Source organism: Hippichthys cyanospilos, chromosome 4, assembly GCF_059441005.1.
Source record: "Hippichthys cyanospilos isolate Australia breed blue-spotted pipefish chromosome 4, RoL_Hcya_1.0, whole genome shotgun sequence".
NCBI classification, from domain to species: Eukaryota; Metazoa; Chordata; class Actinopteri; order Syngnathiformes; family Syngnathidae; genus Hippichthys; species Hippichthys cyanospilos.
In genome coordinates this window covers 10,486,183-10,512,482 of record NC_142372.1, presented here as the reverse complement: position 1 = coordinate 10,512,482, position 26,300 = coordinate 10,486,183, and the positions used below count along the sequence as shown (strand labels likewise).

The window sequence follows — 26,300 nt, the reverse complement described above, 5'->3', positions numbered from 1 at the left end:
CCCACTTCCAGTTGACGATTACTGACCCATCCAAACATAAAAAAAGAGAATTCAATGTTGTGTATTCAAAACAACCACAAAGATTCATATCTAAACCAGAGGTAAATCAGTTAGCTTAATGCTAACAAATAATGCAAAAAGTTATGTCTAGCAGCATGCATAACGAAAAATGTGCCATTATATTTTTACATCCTGTTATATTGATTTTGATAAACCCTTGTGCACATACTTTGCAAACTATACACATTGCATTTTCCTCCTAATTTCATAAATGCTTTTAAAGGGGTAATAATTAGTTATTTTTTAATATTTTTATTCCTTCAACCACTCATTGTTTAGTGTCATCTGCCTTTAAAGTCTGTGATGTGACAATGGCACTTTATGACATTGCCTTTAACCGGTCCCTACCGCCACCAAGTGTCTTGAAGTGAAACACAAATCAACAAAGAATTTTCAGTTTGTCAGCACAGTTTAACCGTCGCTCAACGGAATGTTGCAAAAAACGCAGAAAAAATCAATTACATAAATCCTATTCACGTGGTTCTCAAAAATTGTAATTATAATACTTTTATATGGTCCAAAATTTGAACAGTTATTATTTTTGTACACAAAATCTTGCACATCTAGCTCTAATCACATAAAAATCGTTTTAATCGTCTGCTGGAAATTTCAGCTCCCTATTGTTTTTGGTTTTTTCCCCATTGCTTCTGCGTATGAATGGTCATTTGTCTTTCTGTGCCCTGCAATTTGGTTGGCTAACATTTCAGAGTGTCCCTTGAAGTCAGCTAGGATAGGTGCCGCATGCTTGTGACCCTTGCGAAAATAAGAAAATGGATAAATGTAATCAAATTATGTTTTTAGAATTAATATTACTTTGAGAAAACTTTGAAATTGTTTTTGCATATCATGAAATACGGTGTACTTAAAATATCAGTTTGGAGCACCATTTTCACAATTCAAGTTCACCTTTAACCAGTAGGCGTTTTCATTCAGAGGAAATATTTTTCAGTCAAAAATCACCTTTACAAGGATAAGTTATTTTAATTTTGGAAAATATTACGGATGAGCAAGTTTATATGTCAGGATTATTCTATCGGTATTTGAGGTGTTCAGAAGATGAGGAGATGAAGGTCGAGGAAGGACCTTGGACAGCGGATCCTCTCTTCCTTGTGACTCAGTCTGGACTAAGAGCGGAGGGGAGGGGATGCTAACTACTATTTAGACAAATGTTTAAATAATGGGTTGAGAGAAAACTGATGCTTTTAGTCTCATTATTTTAGCAGATCGAGGATTACTGGAGTAAAGTCTTAGAAGGAAAAACGGCCCAGGATCCTGATTTTCGTACACTCTCTAAACTCTGAAGATAAAGACAAAGTAAATTGGTACTTGTTGTCTGAGTTTTTAATTGTTAATCCTTTCAGAGTAAAATAAGAATAATTATAATTGCTAATTCGGGAATTCATTAAACTCAAGGCACGCTGTGATGTTTTTTACTAGCAATAAACATGATGCTTTTTACATAAAGAAATAACAGGGGTAGAACTTCTGCCAGTTCCCACATCTGCTTCACAGTTCTTCGGTTCTGGGTCTGAATGTCTGCACTGGCATTTGCATATTTTGTTTTTGCTTGTGGGTTTTCTCCAGCTCCATCCTACATTCCAAAAACATACATGTTTGGTTCTTTATCATTTCCTCCCATTGACATGTTTACTTGTCAATCATGTTTTTCAAATATGGATGGGCAGAAGAACATTTGATGCTACTCCACTGTAAACTTCAATCTTGAAAAAAAACTTTACTGACGCCTAGTCACCAGCATATAGTAATGATGCTTGATTTTAGATATGAAATTTGTGAGTCCCAAGATGCGCTAAATGGCTGACAGTGAATGATTTTCCAAAATATCCATATGTGTGTGTTTCAGTATGAAAGATTATCTGTCTATAATCAGTCATGGTGTACCAGTCCTCTTTTCAACTATGGTCAATTTAAAGTATTCAATGAACCGAATTAAAGAAAGCTCGTGGACACATTGAAACCCGCAAAAGTATGGGCAGAGCATTTGCATTCCCCACAAAAAGGGTCAAACATGTTACGTGAGGAGCAAAATTTGAACCCAGAAGCAGACGGGGCACAAAACTTGAGAAGTAGAAGGTCTTTACACACAAAAATTCGACGTAACCACAACAAGCATTGGGAAGTAGACCGGAAACTAGACTCAGAAAGTAGTTTTCATGGAAAATAGACTCAGAAAATAACCAAGAAGACGGATTGACATGATAGCGTGACGTCTATATAACTTAAATACAGTCAGACATCAATCCTATAAAACCTAATAAAGAAAAAGACCATAGCAACAACATGACAATGGGTTATCGAGCAACAGTCATCATCAGTCACAACGGAATGCAGGACTCTATATGACAGGTGACAAATACATGGCAATTGCAAATGCATCGCGACCTATATCACAACACAAAGGAAACACCGGCCTTGGTATCACCAGTTCTTTTCGGAAACAATTCATATTTTTCAGTTTTTCTATTTATACCCATACTGTAACTTTTTTCAGACCCCTTCCTTTTGGAAGCACCAGTTGCAGTAATAGTGCATAATTGGATCGTGTCAGTGCTAATCATACATGTAGATTGTATTACAATAAAATTGAATGTTGGCATAATGAGAAGAAAACAAAGAGCGTCATTTAAAACTGACTGCGGATTATGATGCAGAGAGAAAATTACACCCCTTGTCTCACTTGTTTTTGGAAAAAAAAACCCCATCTTGCACCACATTGTGTCACTTTTATCCCATTAGTTTAATTAAGTGGCAAATGGCATTCCGATCTTCTGTGATGACGTCTTGCTATTTATGCCACTAATGCAGCTATCACCACCCCCGCAGCGGAAATGCAAGCCTGGTCAGGATTCATTGATCTGAACTGAACTGAACCGGACTGCTTAGTGGCTATGCAAACACAAAGCTAGGATGAACAAGTTTCACGAGGAGCAAAGTGCTTGTGATGAATCTTGTGCAGTGTAAAGGACTAATAAGCCAGGGATGGAGCCAAGTTGAAAAAGTGGGCTGGCAAAATATGACCATTATGTTTTGCCATTGCGTGTTCGACCTTAGATGAGTTCGTCAAACGCATGAACCGGTAAAAATACATCACTGACGTCAATGAGAAAAGGTCCGCCAGGTTTCTGTGCTTCCGGGAGAAATAATAAGCAGCTGGGCAAGGTGGAACATCTGCTGCTCGTTTTGTACACGGAAAGCATGCTCACTATTTCTTGGGAAATATTTTCCAGGATTCATCTTGATGATAAACTTAAATGGACCCTTTTAGTTATGTTGGCAGAGTGTATAGTAAGTATTTTTTTTCGGCAATTACATAAATAATCTCATTTGTTTGTCTTTTATGGACTTTACATTTGCATGGTAGCTTGTTGTAATGGAAATTTAGCAGCGTGGGTAGTCACACGTCGAGATAATTCTCTCTTGGGGCATTTCAGGTTGTTCTTGTATGCCTTGTTTCAACTGATTGATTTTTTTTTAAATATGACGCCAGCAATATTAAACTCACAAATTTTTAGCACTCAGGGAGAGATTCTAGTCTGGGTAATCACTAACTCTCCCAACGCCTATGCATTACATCATTAGGATTGATTTTAAAATACACAATTTGCATCACATTTTTTTCTGTACATTTTTTGATATCACACTTCATTTTGATTTGACAGTTAACAAGTGCAACTTCATAAAATGTGTTGGTGAAGGTGTTAAAGTGTGATTTGCACAGTCTTGGCAACTGTAGCCTTGACTGCTTGACACAGAAAAAAACAGAAATATAATGAATTTGATCTTGGAGCAATAGAAGTATGAACAGAAATAATAATAGCCATCACTGCAAATGTTCTATGAGTTCCTGTACCATCAAAGTGTCTGCTGCTGTGGTAACAAACTTTGCACAGAACCTCCACTTATCAAAGTTAAAATGAAGCTGTGGTAAAATGGCAACGCCGCAAGGTTAAAAAAAAAAAGGTACACGGCAGGTACATTGAAGACAAATGTAATATGGCATTTAAATGTTACAAAGCGCCTCCATTGTGGATCACAGACCCTTAAAAAGACGCATTTAATGAATGTCAAGTCTGTCTGTCTATATATGCTTACTACCTACCTACACACATGCATGCATGGATACATACACTATACATACATACTGTGTATTTTTTCTTGTTTTAAGCATTTATTAAGTTTTGATTTGTAAGGAGCATGCCTTTTTCCACGAAATAGCATGTGAACTGTTCTCTGAGCATACCGCGAGCATTATCAGTAACATATTATTTATTACAAACAGTATGGTATTTTAATTCATTTACATGTATATGAGGAATATGTGTTTGTGAATTATTTTGGCGTTTGCATGCAATGTTTTGTATTTTATCTTTTTTTTAATGTTGTTTTTTGGACATGCTAAAGTTTTGTGCTTTGTTGATTACGGACCATTTGCTGTATATTCTGTAATATTATTTTTTCTTGGTTATCTCATTTATTCCTCAAAGCTGTCTGTAGATGTGATTGTGTACTGTATGCAGCATATCATTTGCAACATGGCTGTTTGTAGAAGGTAGTTGGCTGATCACTGTTAATTAACCAACTTGTTGCTTGGGTTACCTTTCACTCAATCTTCTAATGCAACTCACAACGACTTGTTTAGAAAAAAAATTCTAAAAAGACATTGCCTCATCTTTAAAAGCTGATGATTCCTCTCCTTCCTGCAATGTTATCACAGCTTGGGAATTGTATTACTCTGGCAGAATGACCAATGCAGTCATTCATATTGTATGACAAGGTTAAAGACAGGGAAGGCGTGTTCAATATCAATGAGTCAGTATTATTGGATGCCGTGTGGCCCCACCTACACCGCACAAGGCAGAGTTCCATTACTCTCCTCAAAAGATACATTTCAGTGAAGTTGAAGATGATCGTGGACCAATCAGCATCATTTAGAAAAATAGAAGTGGCATCTATGTGCCTGATTATAATGACGAGAGAAGTCGCAGTGCACGAAAGACACCAGAATTGATTCTACCTCTGTCAATTTGCATTTACAGTGCCATCCAATGCCACCTTAAATTTGTCCCAAATGATCATTTTTCACTATAATAGTGAATAACAATAATAAATATTATATTTCTGTAGCAATTCATGAAAGAGATCAAATTATTTTCATGCTGAATCAAGACAAAAGTTTGTGTTTGCTTTGAAAAGCAATGGTCAATTATTTTGCCCCATTTCACACCATGTTTCAAACCAAACCAGTAACTGATTCACAATGTTGATCTTTTTCTGCATTGTTGATTTGAAGTAATGTCTCGTTTATTACGTTCATTTTTTTTTTAATCTGATTCATCACTCAGAGCTACAGGGCTCCAAAAAGATGGACAAACAGACTCAGAAACCTTTTTTCCTCCAGATCTACAAATGTTCCCCATAACAACAATGTCATTCATTTATTCATATCTATTTAATATGCACCAATCAGAGAAGCGCTTACAATTTTGTTGTATACCTTCCATACAATGACATAAAAGGCGTTCTATTTGAATCTACAAAATAATAATTGGTTGGTGCCCAATAAGAATGCACTATACAAGGGCATGTTGTATAGAAAATGTGCCTCCGCCATGTTGTGGCCATGACATTCCCACAGCGGTGCATTCCTCCTTCTTGCTGATCCATCAGCCTGCGCTCAACCGCTAGACCACCCGCTTCTGCAGTTATGCACAGTAGATTTTACACCAACGATAGAACCCTTAAATGTCACTCATCTTTATCAACAACCGCCCGATTATGCATCTACTTCATTTTATCCATTCAATACAATTTATTAGTTTGTCTTACGACTGACTGTTTTCATTTGACATTCTCATGCTTCACTCAGTAGATTATGCAGCCTCTGTGCTTTCATGCAGTCTGTGCATTTCAAAGGTTCTATATGTGTGTGTGTGTGTGTGTCTGTGTGTGGTTGTGCGGCGCCGCCAAGTAGTATTCCCTGATAACAGGATTACCATCTTAAGCCTATTCACGGTGAGTGAGCCAGCTGGATGGATAAAGCACTGTATCGTTGACTCCGCTGGCGTTACATCAACAAATGCTTAAAAGGAAGAAGTAGACAACGAGCGTAGCAAAGCTTATAATGGGTAAGTGGGAGGAGTATAAAAGATTCCAAAGTTGTTTTTTTGTTTTTTGTTTTTTTTAACACACGGTGATACTGAGGGCTAGCATTTTGAAAGGCCGTTACTTTTACTTACTTTTCAGTTGATCTATATAATGCTTGATTAGAATTTTACAAAACACTCAACATAAGCATGAAAGTCCACAGACCAGTCCAGGACATGGATGATTCTAAAATAAGACACAACCTGAAAATTGGATGCACATTAAGATAAGGAAGGCCAGTGGTCAGCTGTGGCTTTGCTAATTGATCCTGGTCTTGATCCATTATTTGTTCTGCATGGCATTTATTTGTAAAGCTGATAGATTATCGACCTTTTAATTAAACAGTCAGATATGTAAATGGAGTATCTAATCGGATTAAATGATGATCAAGTGTTTCGACCCCTATGGACCTTTTTGACTTTGTCGGTATATCCTTGAATAGCATAATACCTGTGTGTAGAATTCAATAGTAAAATAAAGTGTATGTTTACATGTTGTCAATAGCGTCAACATGGGACTAGAGGTTCGATTTTGTAATTTCACTGATTCAAGAAAAGATGGGCTAGACCTTTTGCATAACTACCGTTTGAAAAATATACTTAAGGGATGTATTAATTTGTGCCATTATATAGCTGGTGGGAATATTTGTTTCATGATTCAATTTGATTCAGATTTTTGGGTGTATGAAGCGATTCATAATCAATTTTGGAAAAGTCTGACTGCATTTGAATGCACCCCACAAAGTTAGCTGCTAGCGCTAACGCTGGAAACATGTGCCATATTGTACAATGGCAGCATGGTAGACTTGTGATTACTTAGCGCCCTTAATCATCAAATGAATATTTTTTTTTTTATAATGGCGGCGTGTTGATGTTGTCAGAAGAGTGATGCGATACAATAAAAAATTAATCGCAAGGAGTACAGCTAGCTGGTAGCAACCACTCTTGTCATAGTTAACAGTAAGCGGATCTATTTGGTTATTTGTAATTATAAAATCATTTTTGGGATATTTTGGATGCCAGCTGACAAATACAAACATTTAAGAATGTGAATGAGTTGAGCTAGCAACTGTTTGAGAAATTTAAATATAATTTCACCATCGCACGGCAAAAATCCAACGGTCCAAGAGACATTTCTGGCGTGAGAAATCCCAAGTCATTAAGGCCGATGGCAAGTGATGTCAAACCCGTATTTGCCGCCTGTTTCTGCACTCCAGTCAATGCAGTTCATTGCTCAGGCCTCTCATGTGTTGTTTAGTCGTGCTGACAGCTTACACTTTGGACAGCGGGCCAAAGAAGTCTGACAGCAGTTGGGCAAAATCTGCTGGATCCTGTTGTGATGTGTCACTCTGATGAGAGAAGTGAACAGCTCTCAGACAGATCAGCAGGCAAGAAGCTGTGCGTGTGTGCGCTTCTGTGTGTGGCGAGACAGATATTTTTACATGTAGGGACAGAATGTCAGTGGGAATCAAAGAGTAAGACAGACACAGAAAGATGATAAGAGCTACATTTCTTTGACTAATACTCAAAAATAAAAGTAAATATACAAAGTGATGCTTGTGTTTCCAAGTGGTGTTGATAAATGAGAGGCTTAACCTGAGCCAGCTGCTCAAAATGACAAAATATGGAATTAACAGTTGCATGAATTTCCAATCCAATTTAAAATCATTGTCCGATTTAACCCTTGTGCAGTATTTTGAGCATTTTGGGTCATTCTCTTCCTCGTCACTCTGGCAGTATTTTAGCCTAGGGATGACACTCTCTTGGTAGTATGATAACTAAGTGGTCCTGATATATTTAGGTAAAATTTCAGCTCCCTAAGTTCGTCTTTTAATCAAATAATACGGTATAATAGTCAAGGCGTGAGGTAACAAACACATGAATTAATGTTTCAGCATTACTAGACAGACTAGGGCAAATTTTGGCAATATTGCGAAGGTAAAAAAAAGCCCTGTTTTCGACGTGTTTTTAATACGTGTTTGAAAAGAGAGAATTGAGTTGAATATTACCAAGTGTTATTGTTGAGCCACTTTGAGCAATAGTATAATTATCTAGGTTCAAAGTGCTATTCCTAAACAAGTGCTGATGATGAGCAGGGCCAATAATTTACATCACAGTTTTACTGAGGTTGAGAAGAATGGAATTTTGGTGTGTTTCTTTTATAATCATCCAGAATGATTCAAAAAAATCAAGGTTTTATTTTTGGCCATATCGCTTATTCTATTCTATTCTATTCTATTCTATTCTATTCTATTCTATTCTATTCTATTCTATTCTATTCTATTCTATTCTATTCTAATTTTATGTCTCAAACTTGGAGTGGAGGATATTGAGATACAAGTGAATGTGAAACATTATGGTTGGTTTTCCATTGTACCTTATTCAATGTACTATTAGTAAGGACCACACAAGATGTGACCGCTAATGGGAATTTTACATGCCTAATTCTTTAATGTATTTCTTATAAGAGCACTTTGATTGTGGCCATAATGGCGCCATCCTCCATAAAATCCAGCGTCCACACTTTGAGTGGTTGTTTTACATTTTCATATATAATGTAGCATGATGTAGCTGCTCAATGAAAGGCATGCACCTCAGCTCACTTTTTCCATTGGCATAGTTTTTTAATGTTATTATTTTTATTTTTTCTGATACCAGGAGCTTGTGATGTAGGAGTTGGACTGGCTTGCAGTTAATAATTTCTTACATTAGAATTAAGAAAGAATTGTGTTATTCAGTAATTATCTGCACAATTTGGCAGACTATTACAAGTTGCTACGTCTGATCAGATTTGAGTTGTGTGAGGTTTACTTGATTTTGTAACCATGACAACAGTAGTACGATGCATTTTGATGGTATGTGGGATTCATGTGGTATTATTAGAATTTGACGGCTGTTTATACGTTGTTTAATACACAAAGCATTTCTGTCACTTCTCCACATTGTGTTGCTCTGACAAGGCATACATTTTCATATTGAAACATGCCTACAGGTGAATGCGTGCGCCGCCGGGATGACACTCACCGCTGAACACAGAGTGCATTTCACGTCAAACCATTACCCATGGGAACAGCGCACGACACCCTAAAAGTTAAGAGCTACTTTGAAATAAATGTAAATGTGGTTGTCGATCGGAATGTGCATCATTCAAATGAAGCGTATTTCAAGTCGAGATCTTAGAGTGCGAGTTGGACTTTGCTGGAAAAGAAGACAAGGGAAGAAAGAAGACGCCAGACGTTGAACAGATGAAGGCGGGGAAAAGCACTGAAAGATATCCGCACGGATCCATCCACAAGGGACACATGCACACACACACCGGCACGTCTTTTGAGGAAAGTAAGACGAGACACGGCGATTGGGGTCTGAGGAGGGAGCGCACGCGCGCAGGTGATGGCATTCAGCCGCCGGAGTCACATGCTGACAAAAGCTCCTCTCTCGGCTGCCTGTCATCTGCATCACATTCAAGATCTCTTTTATTCACATTATCACCTCACCACTCCACTGTATTTTCACTTCATCCACCTCCCCGGTGGAGCACCTTTTTCTCCGCCCGTCACACAGCTGACAGACGTGTTTTATATACTACAGTCTAGTGCTTGCTTTTTATTCCTGCTCTTTCTTACACTTACACACACACACTAACCGCCCAAAAGATATCCTGCAAACACATTCACATAGGCTCTCACTTTGGCTCACAAAGACCTTCTAAACCTGTTAGGCTCATCGGCTACACACACAAAGTCTCTTAATAAATGCTGTAAAAAAGTCGTTAACAGTTAAACGTTGGATTAGATTGTTTTTACAATTTTTATTGATAATAATTTTTATGGATAATAATCTTATTTATGGTCAGTGTGGCTAGTGGGGGGGCCGCGAAATGTTTTCTAAAATAGAATTGAGAAGCACTGGTTTAACCCTTGTGCAATATTTTGTCCAATCCGTTGATGTTTATATCAAAGTCATTCACATCAAATGGAAAGCATTGAAAGAAGACACTAGGGAGCTGAAATTTCACCCAAATGGTGATGACGTGAAATTTCAACATGGCACGACCACTTAGTTATCACATTACCAGTAGTGTGCTCTCCCTTAGCTAAAACACTGCAAGAATGATGTGAAATGACTGGGGAAAAAAAATCATCAAAATACTGTACAAACTTTAAACAGAGGTTGTGCCAAAACAAAAAAGTCAAAAACAAAGGAAGCTCCCAAATCCCCTGTTGGAGGAAAAGAAAAACACATATCTGGGGGTCAAAGGGTGACTGCCTTAAATTACCAGCCAAACCAGGCTTATGTCATTTCGATTAGTTTTGAGTTATTAATGAAAATACACATTTTTGACTGAGATGTCCATGTTGGGATTTGTACAAAACAACCTCATAAAGGTCACAACTTTCATTACCTAGCAGAAAAAAAATCAACGTGTAATGGAACTGTATGAAAATGAGGCATTAGTAGACCATGCGCACTGTTGAAAGTGTCTAAACTTTAAAAATCAAATTTTGAGCTACCGCCACGTACTATATATCATTTTAATTGTTATTTAGTGTAATTAAAATATACCAATGTCTCAATTTTAATTTTGAGAGCCATAAGCCTGATTTTTTGAACACGTCAAATTGATTCCACAGTGTGGCAGTTCCCTACTGTTAAACCTTGACATACTGTCCAGTTTGCATTTTCAATACATCTCTGAATATGTCACTTCTTTGCTTGGTTTTGTGTTGTGTGTGGGTCCACATTAAAGACTCAGTGAAAGATTATTGTTTATTAAACAGCAGCGCATGTCATTGAGCTTGTGACTCACTACAGACTCAGAAGGTTGAGCTCAAGTGTTCATAAAAAGGCTTTTGAGTGACAGGTAAGAATCAAGCAGGCTGTCTTTTCGGCACATTCATTGAACACACCCACAGCGTCTTGACAGCTGAGAGGGCTCTAGCTTATAATTTTGGAGCCACCTATTGTAATACTTGATTTGTGACCAGTCATGGTGGGAAGACATGCGGAAGATGTGAGCTCAATTGCAGGGAGGCAGGGTGCGTTCGAAAAAACAACAATACTGTAATAAGAAGTGAAAGTAAACGACACCAACAACAAAAGAACGCAGAAAAAACTCAATACAGAAACAGTTGAAGGACAGACTCGAAGAAAAACTGAAATAAATATCACGAGGACTAACACTTCAGGAGAACAACATCAACAGCGACACTTTGACAATGACCTGAAAAGAACTGAAAAGAAACAGAAAATTAAATACACTCAAAACTGACACAACAACAAGGAGTACCTGGAAAGACACAATTGGAACAGGGACCTGTTTGGCCAACACAAGGGAAGCGGGTAAAGCTGGACAGATTGACGCAATCACACTACACAGGGAAACAAAAACATGAACAAAAGAATAATAACCCAGACTGAGAAAAATAACAGAAAACCCATACCAATCAAAACACAACAAACACCACAGAACCTAACTTTATGATGCGTTCATTTTTGGTGTACTCAATTAAAAAAAAAAAAAAGGACTTTTAAACCCTTTTAAAGAGTTCCATTTGCGCAAATGTACTGACAAAGTGAACTGACAAAGGCGTGGCTAGGCAGCGTTTGGGTCATTGCTCACCTTGACCAGTTTGCTCAATGGCAGAGTGCCTGATCTAAATCCCTCCTACAAACAGAGCTGAATAAACAGACATAGAGCATTTGCATTGGCCCTGATAATCCACTAATCCATAGTACCAGTTTTTTAACACACACAGCACAGTCATACACACACACACACACACACTGTACATTCAGTGACTTTTGCCCATTATCCTCTTTGACCTCCTTAACAGAACATGGTTGATAGCCTCATAGAGGTTGATAACTGATAGAGGGGTTAATAGGGATTAATGGGATGTACACTCATATCCACACAGCAAAAATAAAAATCAAACACGCTGAGTTTACAGCCTGTCGTGTGTCTGAATGTATGTTTGTGGAGCGGATTAAGCGAGGAAACGGTTCGTGTCGGCCGCTGGCGTAATTCAAGCGTGAAAACCTTTATCGAGTTTCTAAACGCTCTTAATAGTCCGAGCTGGGCGTCATGGACGCCACAAGCGCTGCGGCGCTTACTGTCACTGACTGCTTGTCCGCTCGATGGCATAGGTTGATTTCATCTCCACCAGTGACAAAGAAGTTTAATTAGAAAGTCACGCAAACTCATAACTGAAGGTCCAGTTCATCTTCATCCCGGTTTTTTATCATGTGGTCATGGTCACAAATGTTTCTGCTCAAAGTCCTGTGTTGTTTTTGAGAGACATTTTTATTTTATTTTAAAAGGGACTTAATCACTTTTCCAAAGCCACACGAACGCAGGCAGAGCAAATTTAAAATTGAGTCAATAAAGCACGGCGCATTCATTGCTCACCTTGACCATGTAAAATCCATTCTGGTAAAGGCTCATGTTTTTAAAACTGGATTTTTGACATGCTTGTGTTTATTTAAGAGTCCAGACACAAACTACTTGTCTATCAAAGTTTTTCAAATGGTTGGCTAAAGAAGGACCTAAAATTGAAAATGAAATATATCCAAACGTAATGGATCATTTATATACTTAAATGCCTAAAGTAATTAAAAATAAAACTTTTCGCGCCCCCCCAACTCGACGCACTGACCATAAATAAGATTATAATAATTGTAAAATTATACCTAAATATATATAATTTTTAACATTAACAAAAGAAAAAAACCATCATAAATCAACTTTCAACAAGTTATTTTTTTACAGTGTTTATATGGGTTAATGCTTAGTCTAAAACAGAAAAAAAAACAGTGTATCAAAGTGCCTGAAAAACATGCTAAAAATTCTAGGAAGGGGGAGGGGGAATGAAACTTCTAGCACCACTATTTCAGAAATACTGATTTAATTTTTAGTACTTTTTACCTAAGTCTTCCTACAGTACTTAGTTCCCCAAACCAGCTAATTTAGGTAATTTCATGCAAATAAATGGATTACCTCATAAAAATCTAATTAATTTAGATAATTAAGTACTGAAGTAATTGAACTCTTTTATACCTGTCTCCGCTATCTGCTAATGTGAGGATGAGATGTATGGTGCATTGAATAGTGGTCAACCATGAAAAAAATAACCAATAACCGTAGTAGTATTGAATAACAATGAAAGTTAATAGTCATATTATCATAGTTTAATAATAAAAAAAATGTTGCTTTGTGTAATTGGGATTAAGATGCAAAAAAAAAAAAATGCTCCACAAACTGTGTAAAATGCTCCTCAAACCAAGTCAGTAATTCACAAAACTGCTCTGCTTCACTGGACTAGCCTCAATACAGTAAGCTAAATAGTCTTTAAATGAAAATTTGAAAAAAAGTCATTATCTCTCTCTGTATTCTATTGATCTGCCATTCCATTCTTGTTTGCAGCGACAATACCTAAAAAGACATTTTCATCTCCTCAGGTACGATGGACAAAGACTGCCGGCAGCGCCTCAGATAAATTCCAGGAGACGTCCATCTACAATGAGACGCTGCGCATCGAAGGCATCCAGAGGGTGCAGGGGGGTCGCTACTACTGCAAAGCGGACAACGGGGTGGGGGTGGCTGCCATCAAGTCCATCCGTGTAGATGTGCAGTGTAAGTAGACTGGGAAGGAGTAGCAATCCTTCCACATGTAACTGACTCTCACTCGAGCCATTCCCACGGACGATATGATGGGCGATTGAGCCAAGAGAGAGATGAAAGAAAGATGGGGGGGGGGGGTGATGAGATTTCGGGTGGGAATGGCTTCCAGGAGCATCAGTGGAAGGGGATGAAAAGCATTGAAGGTGGATTGAAGGGAGGGCAGATTCATAGAGCAAGTAAACTTTCTGTATCTGGGAGTGAAGATAAGAGGATGCAACACATTTAAAACATCATACACTTGCTGGTAAAGTGCAGCGATAATGCAGGTGTGTACAACTCCGATTTGGAAATAAGTGTCAGATGCTCCTGGGTGACAAGTGAAGTCAGTTGGACTTTATGAAAGCTTTACAACAGTTAGTCCGAGCAGTACGGGCTCCCTAACTCAATGCTTCTCTGGTCACTCTTGCCACATAGGGTTACTTGAAATATCCTGCTGCATTCAGCTCACATTTAAGAAAGTTCTTCTTTGAAGACTTCTTTTATAAGTCATTTGAACTGCAGTCTAGGTTGTGCTTTTGTTATTTGAAAGGAGAAATCTCTTATATTAAAACGTCTCCTTTTGTCCCAGACATCAATAATTACCAGACTATAGTGATTTCCCAGAGTGACACTTGCCACACCGTGGCTGTAGACGCACCGCTCACAAATGGAGGGATAAAAAAAAAGACAGCCTATAGTGAGAATTTTTAATGCGTGTTGAGGGAAATACAACATATGTATCAAATGCTTTGATAGAGCTTCAATAAATTGGGGCCTTTTTTTTTCTTTTAATACCCATTGTGACAAGCTCGAACTCTATTTGGAAAGCTGGTTCTATTCTCTTGTAGACATGTCTCCAAGTCCTAGGATAACAGAATTCATAACAATTAGTTAACTGAATAATCAGACTGTTAGTTATGATTAGCTATGCCAAGGGTGGTTTAAATTGTTTTTTTTTTTTCTGATACAATATTGATTTTACATCCTAGAGCACCGCCCAATATCAATCCCATACGATATCTGCAGTGACGACACATGATTTTATTGTATTTTATTGAGACTTCATCAAGGGATACTATCCAAAGAAAAATAGTCATCAAATGTAGGTATGAGAAAAATGCGTTCATAACTTCAACCTCAAACAGCAGAATGTATTGCGCTGAAGGAACCTGAGAAATAATGCTAATGATATAATTATACTATTTATATGTCATAATAATATATTTCATAAATAAGTGCTAATTTTGGGAGATTTTTGCTTGTAGACGATAACATCTGAAACTTCTTTTTTCAGACCATCTTTTGTTTACAAGAAAAATATGAGAAAATATACAAAATCCACACCATTATTTCAAAGCTGCAGGAATTAGAAAATATGAAACTTGCGGTGTACAAATGCATCTGTATTGGCACAATGGGCATGCAATTAATTAGCTGGCTAGTTCCTCAGTTTGGAACCTGTATTTGCATTCATGCAGTAAATTCACTCTAGCTACATTAAAAGTTACATTTATATGTCATCAGATCAACAAAAATCATCCTCAATTTGTGTAATTTCTCAGCTTATCTGTTGGTGGTCATTAAGTCCATCACCCTGCAATGTAAAAGTCACAGCAAAATAAAAAAATTAAAAGTGTTTTTTAAGGTATCTTCAAAATGTGATTTTAGGGCATTCCATTGAGATTGGACTACTGAGAAGCATTGTGGTGTTCTAGGGGCCCCATGCTGCTGCTTGTTTCACTGCCCCACTGTCCCCGTGAGCCAGGAGCCAGGTCGTGGCATCGGGTTAAAACGGTACCATTTGTCACACACCCCTCACACACAAAAATGAGCAGCCCCACTCTCCCACATCTCCAGTTGTATGCTTATTTCCCAGCAGGCTTAAAATCCTTATTAATTCACTACAGGCATTCGTTGCCCAAAACAGTTCCTTCCTTCATTGATCCAATCCTTTAAATGGCTATTTTAAAGGCTGATTTTCCAAGGGCCTATAACACAAAAAAATCAATTCCGTGTAGTACATTTACGAAATTCATCTTGTCTTCAGTGCTGTTCTGTGCAGAGTCCTCAATAGCATTTCACAGAACCTTACCATCAAATCTCTTGAACAAAACAATTTAACCTTCACACTCTCACCCAGCCTCACACACGCACAGATTTATCGTTCATCCGCTAGCCTACCTTAATGAGACCCCCCCCTCCAACCCCTATCTGCTTGTCTCCAGGCGGCAGCGTTGCACCCCTCAGCTGGGGAGCTGGTAATTGCTGGGGTGTCTGGCGAGTAAACGGGTTGCGTTGTCGGCGTAGTAGCGACGAGGCTTCTGTGACTCTAACCAGCTCTGACGGTCAAAGCTTGTTCAATTACCCGTCCGCCGAACGCAGGGGTCAGAAACAATAGTGAGCTGCTTCCTACTCAGCAGTAGAGCTAAAACGATGTAACAATTATCTTTAGCTGTGAGGTTAATAGTGTAGATAGCAGAAGTTACTCCTGCCAGGCAAAATACCCAAAAGATGGTTGTTCCTTGATTTTTTTCTGTTTACCATACAAAACATAAAATACCCAACATAGTGGCGACTCCTTCTGACTGAGAAACTGCTAACAAAAAAAAAAAAAAAAAGACTATATATACTCACATTCACCAATGTGCGTGAATCCAGCAGACCGGTTATTTTCCGAAAGGAGACAAAAACATGCGAAAACATATATTTCTGATCCCTCTCTGTTCTTTTGCAGATATTTGGTAACGTAATAGAACTTGCATGGTTTTAAACGCACATATTTTTAGTTTTTTGGAGATAATTAATGCATCATCATCAGTCACTTACATATTATTAACTCACGATTTAATCAGCTAAGTTCCAACCTTCACTTTTATACTGTATGTGCAGCATACACTCATGGCCAGTGATGCATGCTGCCTCGCTCCTAGGCAGAAATAAATACTAAAGCATGTCCAGGAGCCTTCACACAACATAAAAGATGCACTTACATTTTGAAAGGTGTGCGAGTGCAGCTCGGAAGAGCAAGGTCGCATCAGACTGAATGGCAGACTAACAACAGAAAGGAGAAAATGAGCAAAGAAATTCAGGACTGAAGTGAAAGACGCGCTGTACAAGTGTGCGGTATTCTGAGCGGGAAATTGCTTAGAGTCCAAATAATGATAGTATTTCTCAGAAGGACGTTCTCATCCGTCCATTCTGTAGGCAAATTAACATCCATTCATTTCAAGCTGAACTCAATCACTTAATGCTTTATGATCAATTTGTCTGCAAATCTAGAATACACACACACAACAAATATACCACGTTCCCCTTTTAACCAGATAACCAATGACCTGGAAACCTAACGACTGAGGCAGTGGGGCAGTGTGCAGGCGAGGGTTAACTCTAAGTAGCCTCTACTGATGGGATGGACTTGGTTCAGAGACCCAAGCAAGGATAGATATTTAGTCTGCAAAGAGAAATGATAGTGTATTCATGAGGGGGCAGAAGAAAGGGGTTATGTCCTCCTACTGGCTATTCCTCTCAGGACAGCATCAGGTAAGTGGCAGTCTCCATGGGCCAATGCTTTTGAATACAGTCATTTATGATGATGACAAAATGGATTCCGATTATGTCGCTTGACTGACTTATGACGGCATTGATGAAGCCAAAGATATGTCCCAAATGCCTCCTTAGCTAAATTCAAATTAATGCTGTCAATCCAGACATGCGATCTAGTCATGGAGAGACTTTTAATTGAATGTTATCTGAATCACATTGAATATGATGACAGCTTACTGAACAATGACTTATGGCGTACAAAGCTTGAGAAAATGATTGTTTTTAGGAATGAGGCTATGAGGTGTTGACAAATGCATACGGAAGGAATTAACAGTTTTAAACAACTTTATTGGTTTGTGTGTAGCAGATTTGTGCTGGATGGTAATATTGTTGGAGAATAATAGCTTCGCTGCAATTTGTTGCAAATTCATTGGAGTAATCGGATGGTAAAAATCACAATGAAAACATTTGCATCTCAGGTGCAGCATCAGACTAATTCATTGGACATGAGTATGTAAAATATTTTTTTTTTGCATCCAACCAAATGTTCACTTCAAATTCAAAATCATCCTGAACTTTATTCAAGTAATACACAGCTTTTTTTAAATCGTTTTTCCCACGTGGTTATTGAATCTAACAATGCTTATTAAAGTGGAATCTATGACCTCCTTGTTGGACCTAAAAAAAAAAAGGGTCTGATTTGCATACAGCATTTTCAATGACTTCATGCAACCATTGGCTACTTTAAATGTCAATCATTACATACAGCAACAATGATTAGTCATGATGATGCTCAGTTATTGAAGAACACGGCTTTTTTTTCAAACTATCCTTTTTTAGCTAAGTTTTAAACTCGTAGTTTATTATCTCACAAGCCATTTTCTTTCATTTTTTTATCAGTTTATTTGTTTCAGTGTTGTTTTTCTCTTTTATGGATATTTCCAATTATAATAGCAAACACCAAAAGACGAGTAAAATGAGTTAAGAGCTTGGTCACGCGAAGAATTAAATTTAGAATTCGAGGTGCCAATGTAAACAAACAAACAAAAAAATCCTTCTATGTGATTGTGTAAACAGACTCTGCTGAGTTTGTATAACCCTGGCAAGACAAGCACACCTGGCCCGTACTGGGAACTCGCATGCTTGAGAGAACGCATACAAGGAGACTAAAAAAAACCCACGGGGTTAGCGAGCGACGCTAGTAGCCCCACCGCTGGGCCTTTATACATGACCTAGCTGGAGCATGAAGAACGTAAACTGACACGCGGCGTTTCCAAAAAGGCAAGCAAAAATGTGTGCGAAAAAAGGAAGCAACTCTGGAAAAATACCTTGACCTTTTCCGCAGGTTAGAGGCTAAAAACCATCAGGTGAATCATTGGGCCAAGACACACGGAAGTTCACTTTCCATTACCCAACATCTTGGTCATGTTTTCCAACTTGTTTTTACCTTGTTCTTTGTGGCAGGGTAATCGTCCTCTTGCTTTATGTGCAATGTTTTGTTCGTAGTTCAATTGATTTTCTTCTGTTTGCACTTTCCAAAGTGATTTGTGTGCGTTGCAGAACGCCTGGTCTCACTGGGATCCGTCGCCCATACTTTCTTTTGTTTTTCATCTTTTTAATGGTACTTTGTTGGATTCTTCCGTGTCGGTTTTCCTTCTCTACTTTTGAATATTGAGGCTCATCTGTGTCTTTTTAAGGATTAAATACTTACAAAATCCCTGTCCACTACCATTGCATTTAGTTTTAACAGATTATTGTGCAATCGTTGCTGTGTGATTTGTTTATTAGTATATTTTGCGGTTCGAAATCATTGCTCCTGACTGTTGATTCATTCTTTCTCCCAGGATTAGTATGCTAAGCATTGGCTTGCATTTAATGGCTGCTTCTAAGTGACTAGTTTCTCCTTAGGTGAGGTCGTACTGTACACTCAGGAGAAGGCAGTTATCTGCCACATGCAACTTGCTTCCCTTCCTACCACTGACATCTTTGTCTCACAACAAAGTAATTGTGCCTTCCCTGTATTTTTTACAAGCCCTTTATAGCGATGTGTGATGCCACTTTTTTTTTCAAAACAATACAAGTGTGACTGAGTACTCACCAGAGTACATATAGAGTACTGGTACCTCTTATACTACTGAAAATTCAGTTTAATGTAATGACATGAAACAATGTGAAACATAGACCTTTTTGTTGCAGATGATTGTTTGCCACCGTTTCAAACTGCTGTAGTATAGCGCCAACTAATGCTAAGGATGACTTCATCAATGTCAGATGATCAGTTGTTGGTATTGGCAGCCTCCATAAGGGCCCTTTTACCTGAACTCTTTCAGTGCCAAGCGCTGTTGAAAAAGGCAAACATGATGAGCACATCTTTCCCAGCTAATTGGGAGCAACACTCCCATCAAGCTTAATCACTGTAGTACAAACTTTGAAAATGTTGACCAAAACGTACGTGAAATAAGTCGGCACTGTCATTGTCAAAGTGTGTGCCGGAGTTTTTTATCCATCTTCCCATTTCCTTTAGCCACTTATCCTCACTAGGGATGCTGGCTTGCTGCTGCCTATCCCTCGGGGAGTAGGCGGGGGACACTCTGGACTAGTTACCAGCCAATCGCAGGGCACACCAAGACAAACTACCATTCACACTCACGATCATACCTACAGGAGATTATCATACATGTTTTTGGGATGTGGGACCCACGCGAGCACGGAAATAACATGCAAACGCCACACAGGAAGGCCAGGTTTCAGACTAACCTGTACAAACACTATGAAAGGTTTGTGGAAAGTTGATTGATATGGCTTCTTCTCTTTTGTTAATGTTAAAAAGGATAGACTTTTAGGTATATGTGTGCAATTTTTAGAGATAATGTTCTTGTTTTCAGTCACCACAGTGAGTCAGGGGAAGATTAATTCACAAAACCACTTAATTACTTGTAACAAGGCCACTATGCTCAAACAATGCTTTTGCAGCCTTAATTAAGGAATTAGCCAAATGTTGTACATCAGCCAACTAACTGCAGAAATTTGGAGCGTTGACTTAGCTATTATATACACTTGGTGATTAAAACATTGCTGTGCCACCATTTTGTTTGATTGCACACTGAAGAAATGGTAGAGACGGGTGACAGGGACGGCCTATTCGAAAGACAGACTACAGTTAAAGTGTGTGAACAGAGCATAGATTTGGTGCACACTATCATTCCTATGTCACTGCTTTCTCCATCTGGGGAAAATGTCTTGATGCTACATTGGGTGCGATACTGTTGATAATGCGCAAACATCCCAGGGCTTTTCACACTAGCACACTGCTGTGTTTTGGCCAGAAGGTGTGCAGCATCACAAAGTGTGAATAAACAACCACACAGCTTTAGGCCAGGCCAGCAGAGCTCCTGCTTTATGGGTTATAACATAGACATAAATGGGAATCAATGTTCCATATGTGACTTGCTTCAATGTAAGGCATCATCCAAGAAAAACTTGTGTTGAGGTTGAATATTCCAGAAAGAGTTACATTTTGTTACATTTTGTTCAAAGATTCAGGTGCTGGTCATGATGAAGTCAGAGCTCAGTTATTAAAGTTAGTCATTTGCCAAAAGAGAATATTCTCTAAATGAAAGAAATGGGACCCCCATTTACTTAGAACATGTATTGAAACTAATTCCATCAAATAGAAAAACTTGTTTTTGTTAAGACAATGCAAAAATAAAAAGAATACGTATGCTGATTCTAACTACTTGATCATTTGATGCAATTAGTTACAATACATTTTTAAAGTAGATTGAGAGCCGAATTTTTGTCACTGTATGAACATAATGAATTTGACTGATCAATGTTTTTGGATTTACAGTATCTAATTCTTTCAAAATTTGAATTGGAAAAAATAAAGGACCTCAATCTACTTAGAACATGTATTGCAACTAATTGCATCAAATCAACAATTAGAACAAACAGTTTATCTCAACCAAGCATATGTTTCTTCTAACTACTTAAATATTCAATATTCAATCCCAATATATATATATATATATATATATATATATATATATATATATATATATATATATATATATATATATATATATATGAATTGTAAAAAAAAATGTCTTTGGGATTGAATAAGTGAATAATTTACATGAATAATTCCATTAGCTGCTATGCTTTTTTTCTAGATGATTGATAAATTTTCTTTCAGTATTTTAGTTCCAAAGCTGTAACAGTAAAAGTAAAAGTGGAGCCAATATAATTAAAAGTGTAGCTACTGATTGCATCAAAAGTACAAAAATATTCTTAAAGGCAACAGAACGTGTTGATGGAGGTAGATTTATTTTTTCAGTGTTTAGGTTTTTCATGAAAACATCTTGTACATGGTTATCACACTGTTAATAATTGCTATTCAATCGTTGTAATTAATGAATCCTGCCGGCTTCTCAAACATATTAAAGTAAAAAATTATGTTCTGTTATTTACTGTGCTATCTACAGTTTGTTAATGAAGCTGTAAATTAGCCACTCTCTGTGTTAAACGATGTCTTCATTATTCATCACTTCAGTCAGCGAGCGCACCTTTGCTCAAATATTCTGATTGAATAACAGGAATAGTAAATAGACAAATAAAATCACATAGCTGTCACAGTCCACCATTTCAGCCACCTCACTTCCAGCTTCACCACACCCGCTCAGCCCTCCTTCTAATCAGCCTCGAACACCAACACCTCCAACCATTTACCCGCTCAGTATAAAGCCCGGTCACTTCCCTCCACAACCCGCCAGATCGTCTCTATGCGCTACGCCGAGCTTTCCAGCAATTCCTCCTGCCAGCCTGCCTGTTGTCCGACCCTGTTCGCCCTTGACCTCCCGATTGCCTGCCGAATTGACTGGATCCTTGGTATTTCGACCTTGCCTGCCTCTGACCACCTGCTAGCCTGCCGTCTTTACCTGTATGCCCGAGCCCCCCTCCCGTCTCGCTCCCTTTGCCCGACTCCCAGCCAAACCCCAGCTCTCCCGACTCCAGAACCCCCCAGACGTCTGTGCCACGCTCCCGTCAGCTCCCACGACTACCCGCACCTTCTGTTCAATAAACACTCTGCCATTGCCCTTACCAGTGCGTGCGTGCTCTTGGGTCCTCCCTCGTCCCGCCGTAACAATAGCATTTGTTTGTATAATTGCACTGCTTATAAGAGCTAATAAGAAATGTGACTATTTTTATATTCATGGCTATACCAAATCCTCATTATACCTTTGTCAACTCTATGTGATAGAAGTAACATAAATTTAATCTAATATATTTATGGATCCACAGCAATGACTGTTGTTACAGTTTTACTTTAAAAATAGAAGAAAAGTCGATCTTCCAGGTCAGTTTAAGTAAGACTGCTGTTATATAGGCTCATCAGTATGTAGCTGCCGTAAGAGGAGGACTTTTGTGGTGAGAAAATGTCTCTCTTTCTATCAAATCTAATTTAGTCCCGTATTGCCACATTTCTTTCCCTCTTTTTTCAACATGAGCAAGCAAAAATATATTCTATAGACATGGATATGCAGTCGATATGAAAAGGTGTGCTTGCTATTGTCCTTTTCCTCATGAATACATTTTTTTCTTTTTTTTGATTAAGTTCATCTTTGATATTTAAGCTCAGTCAGATGAAACGTCTGGCGGGGCATTTCTTTTTCTTTTGACATTCAACTTTAATGTCTCATTGCTTTATCTGCTTTATGAGAAAACGAATAAATTTACACATATCAAGCAGGAAGCTTTGTGAGCATCTTCTCGCATAATATCCTCAAATTATTACCTTTACTTTTAAAATGTTTTCTTAAGATTCAATACAAGTTGTTTGACTTGTCTTTACGAATGGCCTTGCAGCTCTTATTTTAGTATTCTCCTCATCCTCTAATTTCTATGAGGCCGGTTGAATTTAATCCATATTTAGATTTCACACACTTTATAATACACAATCTCTGTCTAGCATTGTTTTCCTCATTCCATTTGGCACATTGCTAATGATTAATTGTGTGTGTTTTTACTCTAAAATACTGTACATAAAACAGCACATCCATTCACCCATCCATTCATCCAAACAAACAACCATTCACACAATCACAGCTAAGTACAGTTTAAAGTGTCTAATGTGCCTTCCATACATGTTTTGGAAATGTGGGAGGAAACCGGAGAACCAGGAGAAAACCCACATGTGCATGGGGAGAGCACGCAAACTCCAGCATGTAGCACCTAGTTGCGAAACATATACAGCGCTTAAAAGTAAAAGCAACCAGACACAATTACTGTCAAAACATGAATATGAACAGATTGGCCTCTTTTTCCCTTAGAAATGTGGCTCCAGATTAAGACAATATATTTCTTCACATCTGTACCTTCTTTTCTTTGTTGCCTGTGAAATACATTCACGGCTTATATGCATGTTATGCATCATTATGCAAAACAACATCATTAAACAAATGTCTCGTTTTTGAAGTGTTATTACTGAGCACAAAGATTAAATGAAACCTACCTGGGGATTGGATGAAGTACGTTTAAAAACCTTAAAGGCAATTGCGGGATGTGAAAAATAGCTGGTATAAAAGCACTCGTGATGTGTAGCACTGTAAATGGAGCACGCATGCAGAAACAATTGTTTGGACTCAAATGGTCTTTTAATGAACCGGCTGTCGGAATGCATCTGTGTAATGATCACGGGGCTGACCGCGCTTTTCTTTACCTGAGCTCGATGCACTTTGTCTTATCGAATAGATGTAAGTGCTTTCTTCAGGGGTGGCCTTCTGTCCCACAGCCTTTGTGGGTTTTCTCTTTAATGGTTTGCATTCTAGAAGGACGTCTGCCAAAATAGTCCAACTAAAGGCACATAGTGGGACCAGTCAGTTGAACAAAAATCGGTGCGGGATGCTGGATCTTGACTTGTGAGGAGATTGAAACCATGTCTGAAAATGGGGGAATTGAAATTACTTATTGGTGGGTCAAATTGCTTAGGGTTTAATCAGCTGTGTTAGGTGAATCGAAATTGTCCATATTTGTGAATGTGAGTGTGAATGGTTTAGGGTAAATTGAAATACAGTATAAAATACCAATCAGTTTAAAGATCTATTTTGTTTTTGATTGCTAACTAAATGCACACATTTCTTTCCTAAAGAAATTACTTTTTTTTTTCTTTTTAGTTCGTAGCCTTTAAAGTGCATTGGGAACTTTGAAACATTCCTCCCAGGAATATGTCTGGCAGGTTGTCAAAAATGCATCTTTGATTTGTTGTTGCCTCCAGCATGACTTTTTGTTTCATGAAGATATAAAATCAAGGTCTGATTTTGATATAATATCAAAAAGCTCATCGTTGCTTTGCAAGTTTAGAGAAGAACCAATGACAATTATTAAGACACTGGATTGGCTGTGGTGGCTTTTGAATTAGACTGAATTAACTTGGCCTTTTTATAAGTCTTACACATGAAAGGTGTTTTCAATTGCAAAAAAGTGAGAGTTTTTCCATTGAAAAACTCCTATTGCAATCGAATTTTATTGAGTCGCCAAACATCCTTTTTCCTTAATTGAATAAAGCACATTTATATCACCTTTCCATAATATATAATGTCCTGTAAACAAGTCTATCAAAATCAACTTCAAGAAGCTTAACTAGGATAAATTACCTCATTTTAAGCTGGAACTTTTTTTCTTCATCCTTGATGAAGCAGTACTCAATTTGTTTTTGTAAGGGTCTCTCATTAAGCCTTTAATGTACGCCTTATTTCTTCACAAATGGTTGTGAGCCATTCCTTATTATGAATATAAGACTATACAATATATAGTATAACTATAAGGCTAGACACAAATATAAGAGCTAGGGATATTTTTTAAACGTTACAATATTGCTCCTTTAACCTCATCAGTACCTCAAAGTGCATTACTGAAGGTACACCTTTATAATTACCATCTAAAAAGGTGTTAAGATTGACTCAGTGAGACAAGATACAGACCTAAAGTGTACCTGTGATTCTCAAAAAATAAAACTACATTTTACTTTATCAAAGAAAGTTGCATCTGAACATCTTTATTGGTTTTGCTGGTTGTATTACTGCAAGATTATAAAAGTTTGTGGAAACGGATTACACACACACACATAGGTTAAAAGAATTTCCATCAGTATTAACTGAAAATATATGAGATGTGACTCAGATTTGTCAGAATTTGACAAAAAAAATGCTACATTTTTGAATGGGAGAGTGTGGCGGCCAAGAGGGCTGTCAACGCTGTCACCTCACGTCTCCTCTGCCTTCTGTGCATAAGTGTAGCTATACACATTAGCTGTCATGACATCTCGAGAAATAGGTTCAACGAGCTATACAAACTTGTTTTAACATAACCAACAACACCCAAAATTCATCTGAATGCAGTTGTTGGTTTAATGCAGATGATCCGATATGACTGTCCATCCAATCCATCCATTTTCTATAGGCACTTATCCTCACTAGGGTCATTGGCGTGCTGGTGCCTATCCTAGCTGTTTTTGGTCAGGAGGCGGGAGAAACCCTGAACTGGTTGCCAGCCAATTGCAAGGCACACAGCGATGAACAACATTCACGCACGCAATCACCCTTAGGCAATTTATAGTGTCCAATACTCCTTGATGTGACTGCATTTTTATATTTAAAATAAAAGAAAATACGTCTCTTTTCTGACTCCAAAGAACATGTATTAAGCACAGCCTTCGGTATATCACCTTGGTCTATTGAACACTGGTGATTAATGTCTGACAGGCTGTATGTGAGCAGCTTTTTAACGGCTTGTGCAGTCACACTTGTAATTAGCCCGGTGTCATTTCCTCAATAAAGTGTGACATAAGGTGCTAAAGGTAAACACCTTTGTCTATT

The 26,300-nt window shown here is 38.0% G+C and overlaps 1 protein-coding gene across 3 annotated transcripts in view; it reads left to right on the top strand.

The window, feature by feature from the left end:
* mdga1 (MAM domain containing glycosylphosphatidylinositol anchor 1) overlaps window positions 1–26,300 on the top strand; it is a 172,448-nt gene that overhangs the window by 63,548 nt on the left and 82,600 nt on the right. For all 3 annotated transcript variants that reach the window (XM_088413726.1, XM_088413727.1, XM_088413725.1), the window contains one exon: window positions 13,683–13,857. In XM_088413726.1, the coding sequence (XP_088269852.1) occupies window positions 13,683–13,857 (175 nt within the window). The remainder of the gene's footprint in view (window positions 1–13,682; window positions 13,858–26,300) is intronic.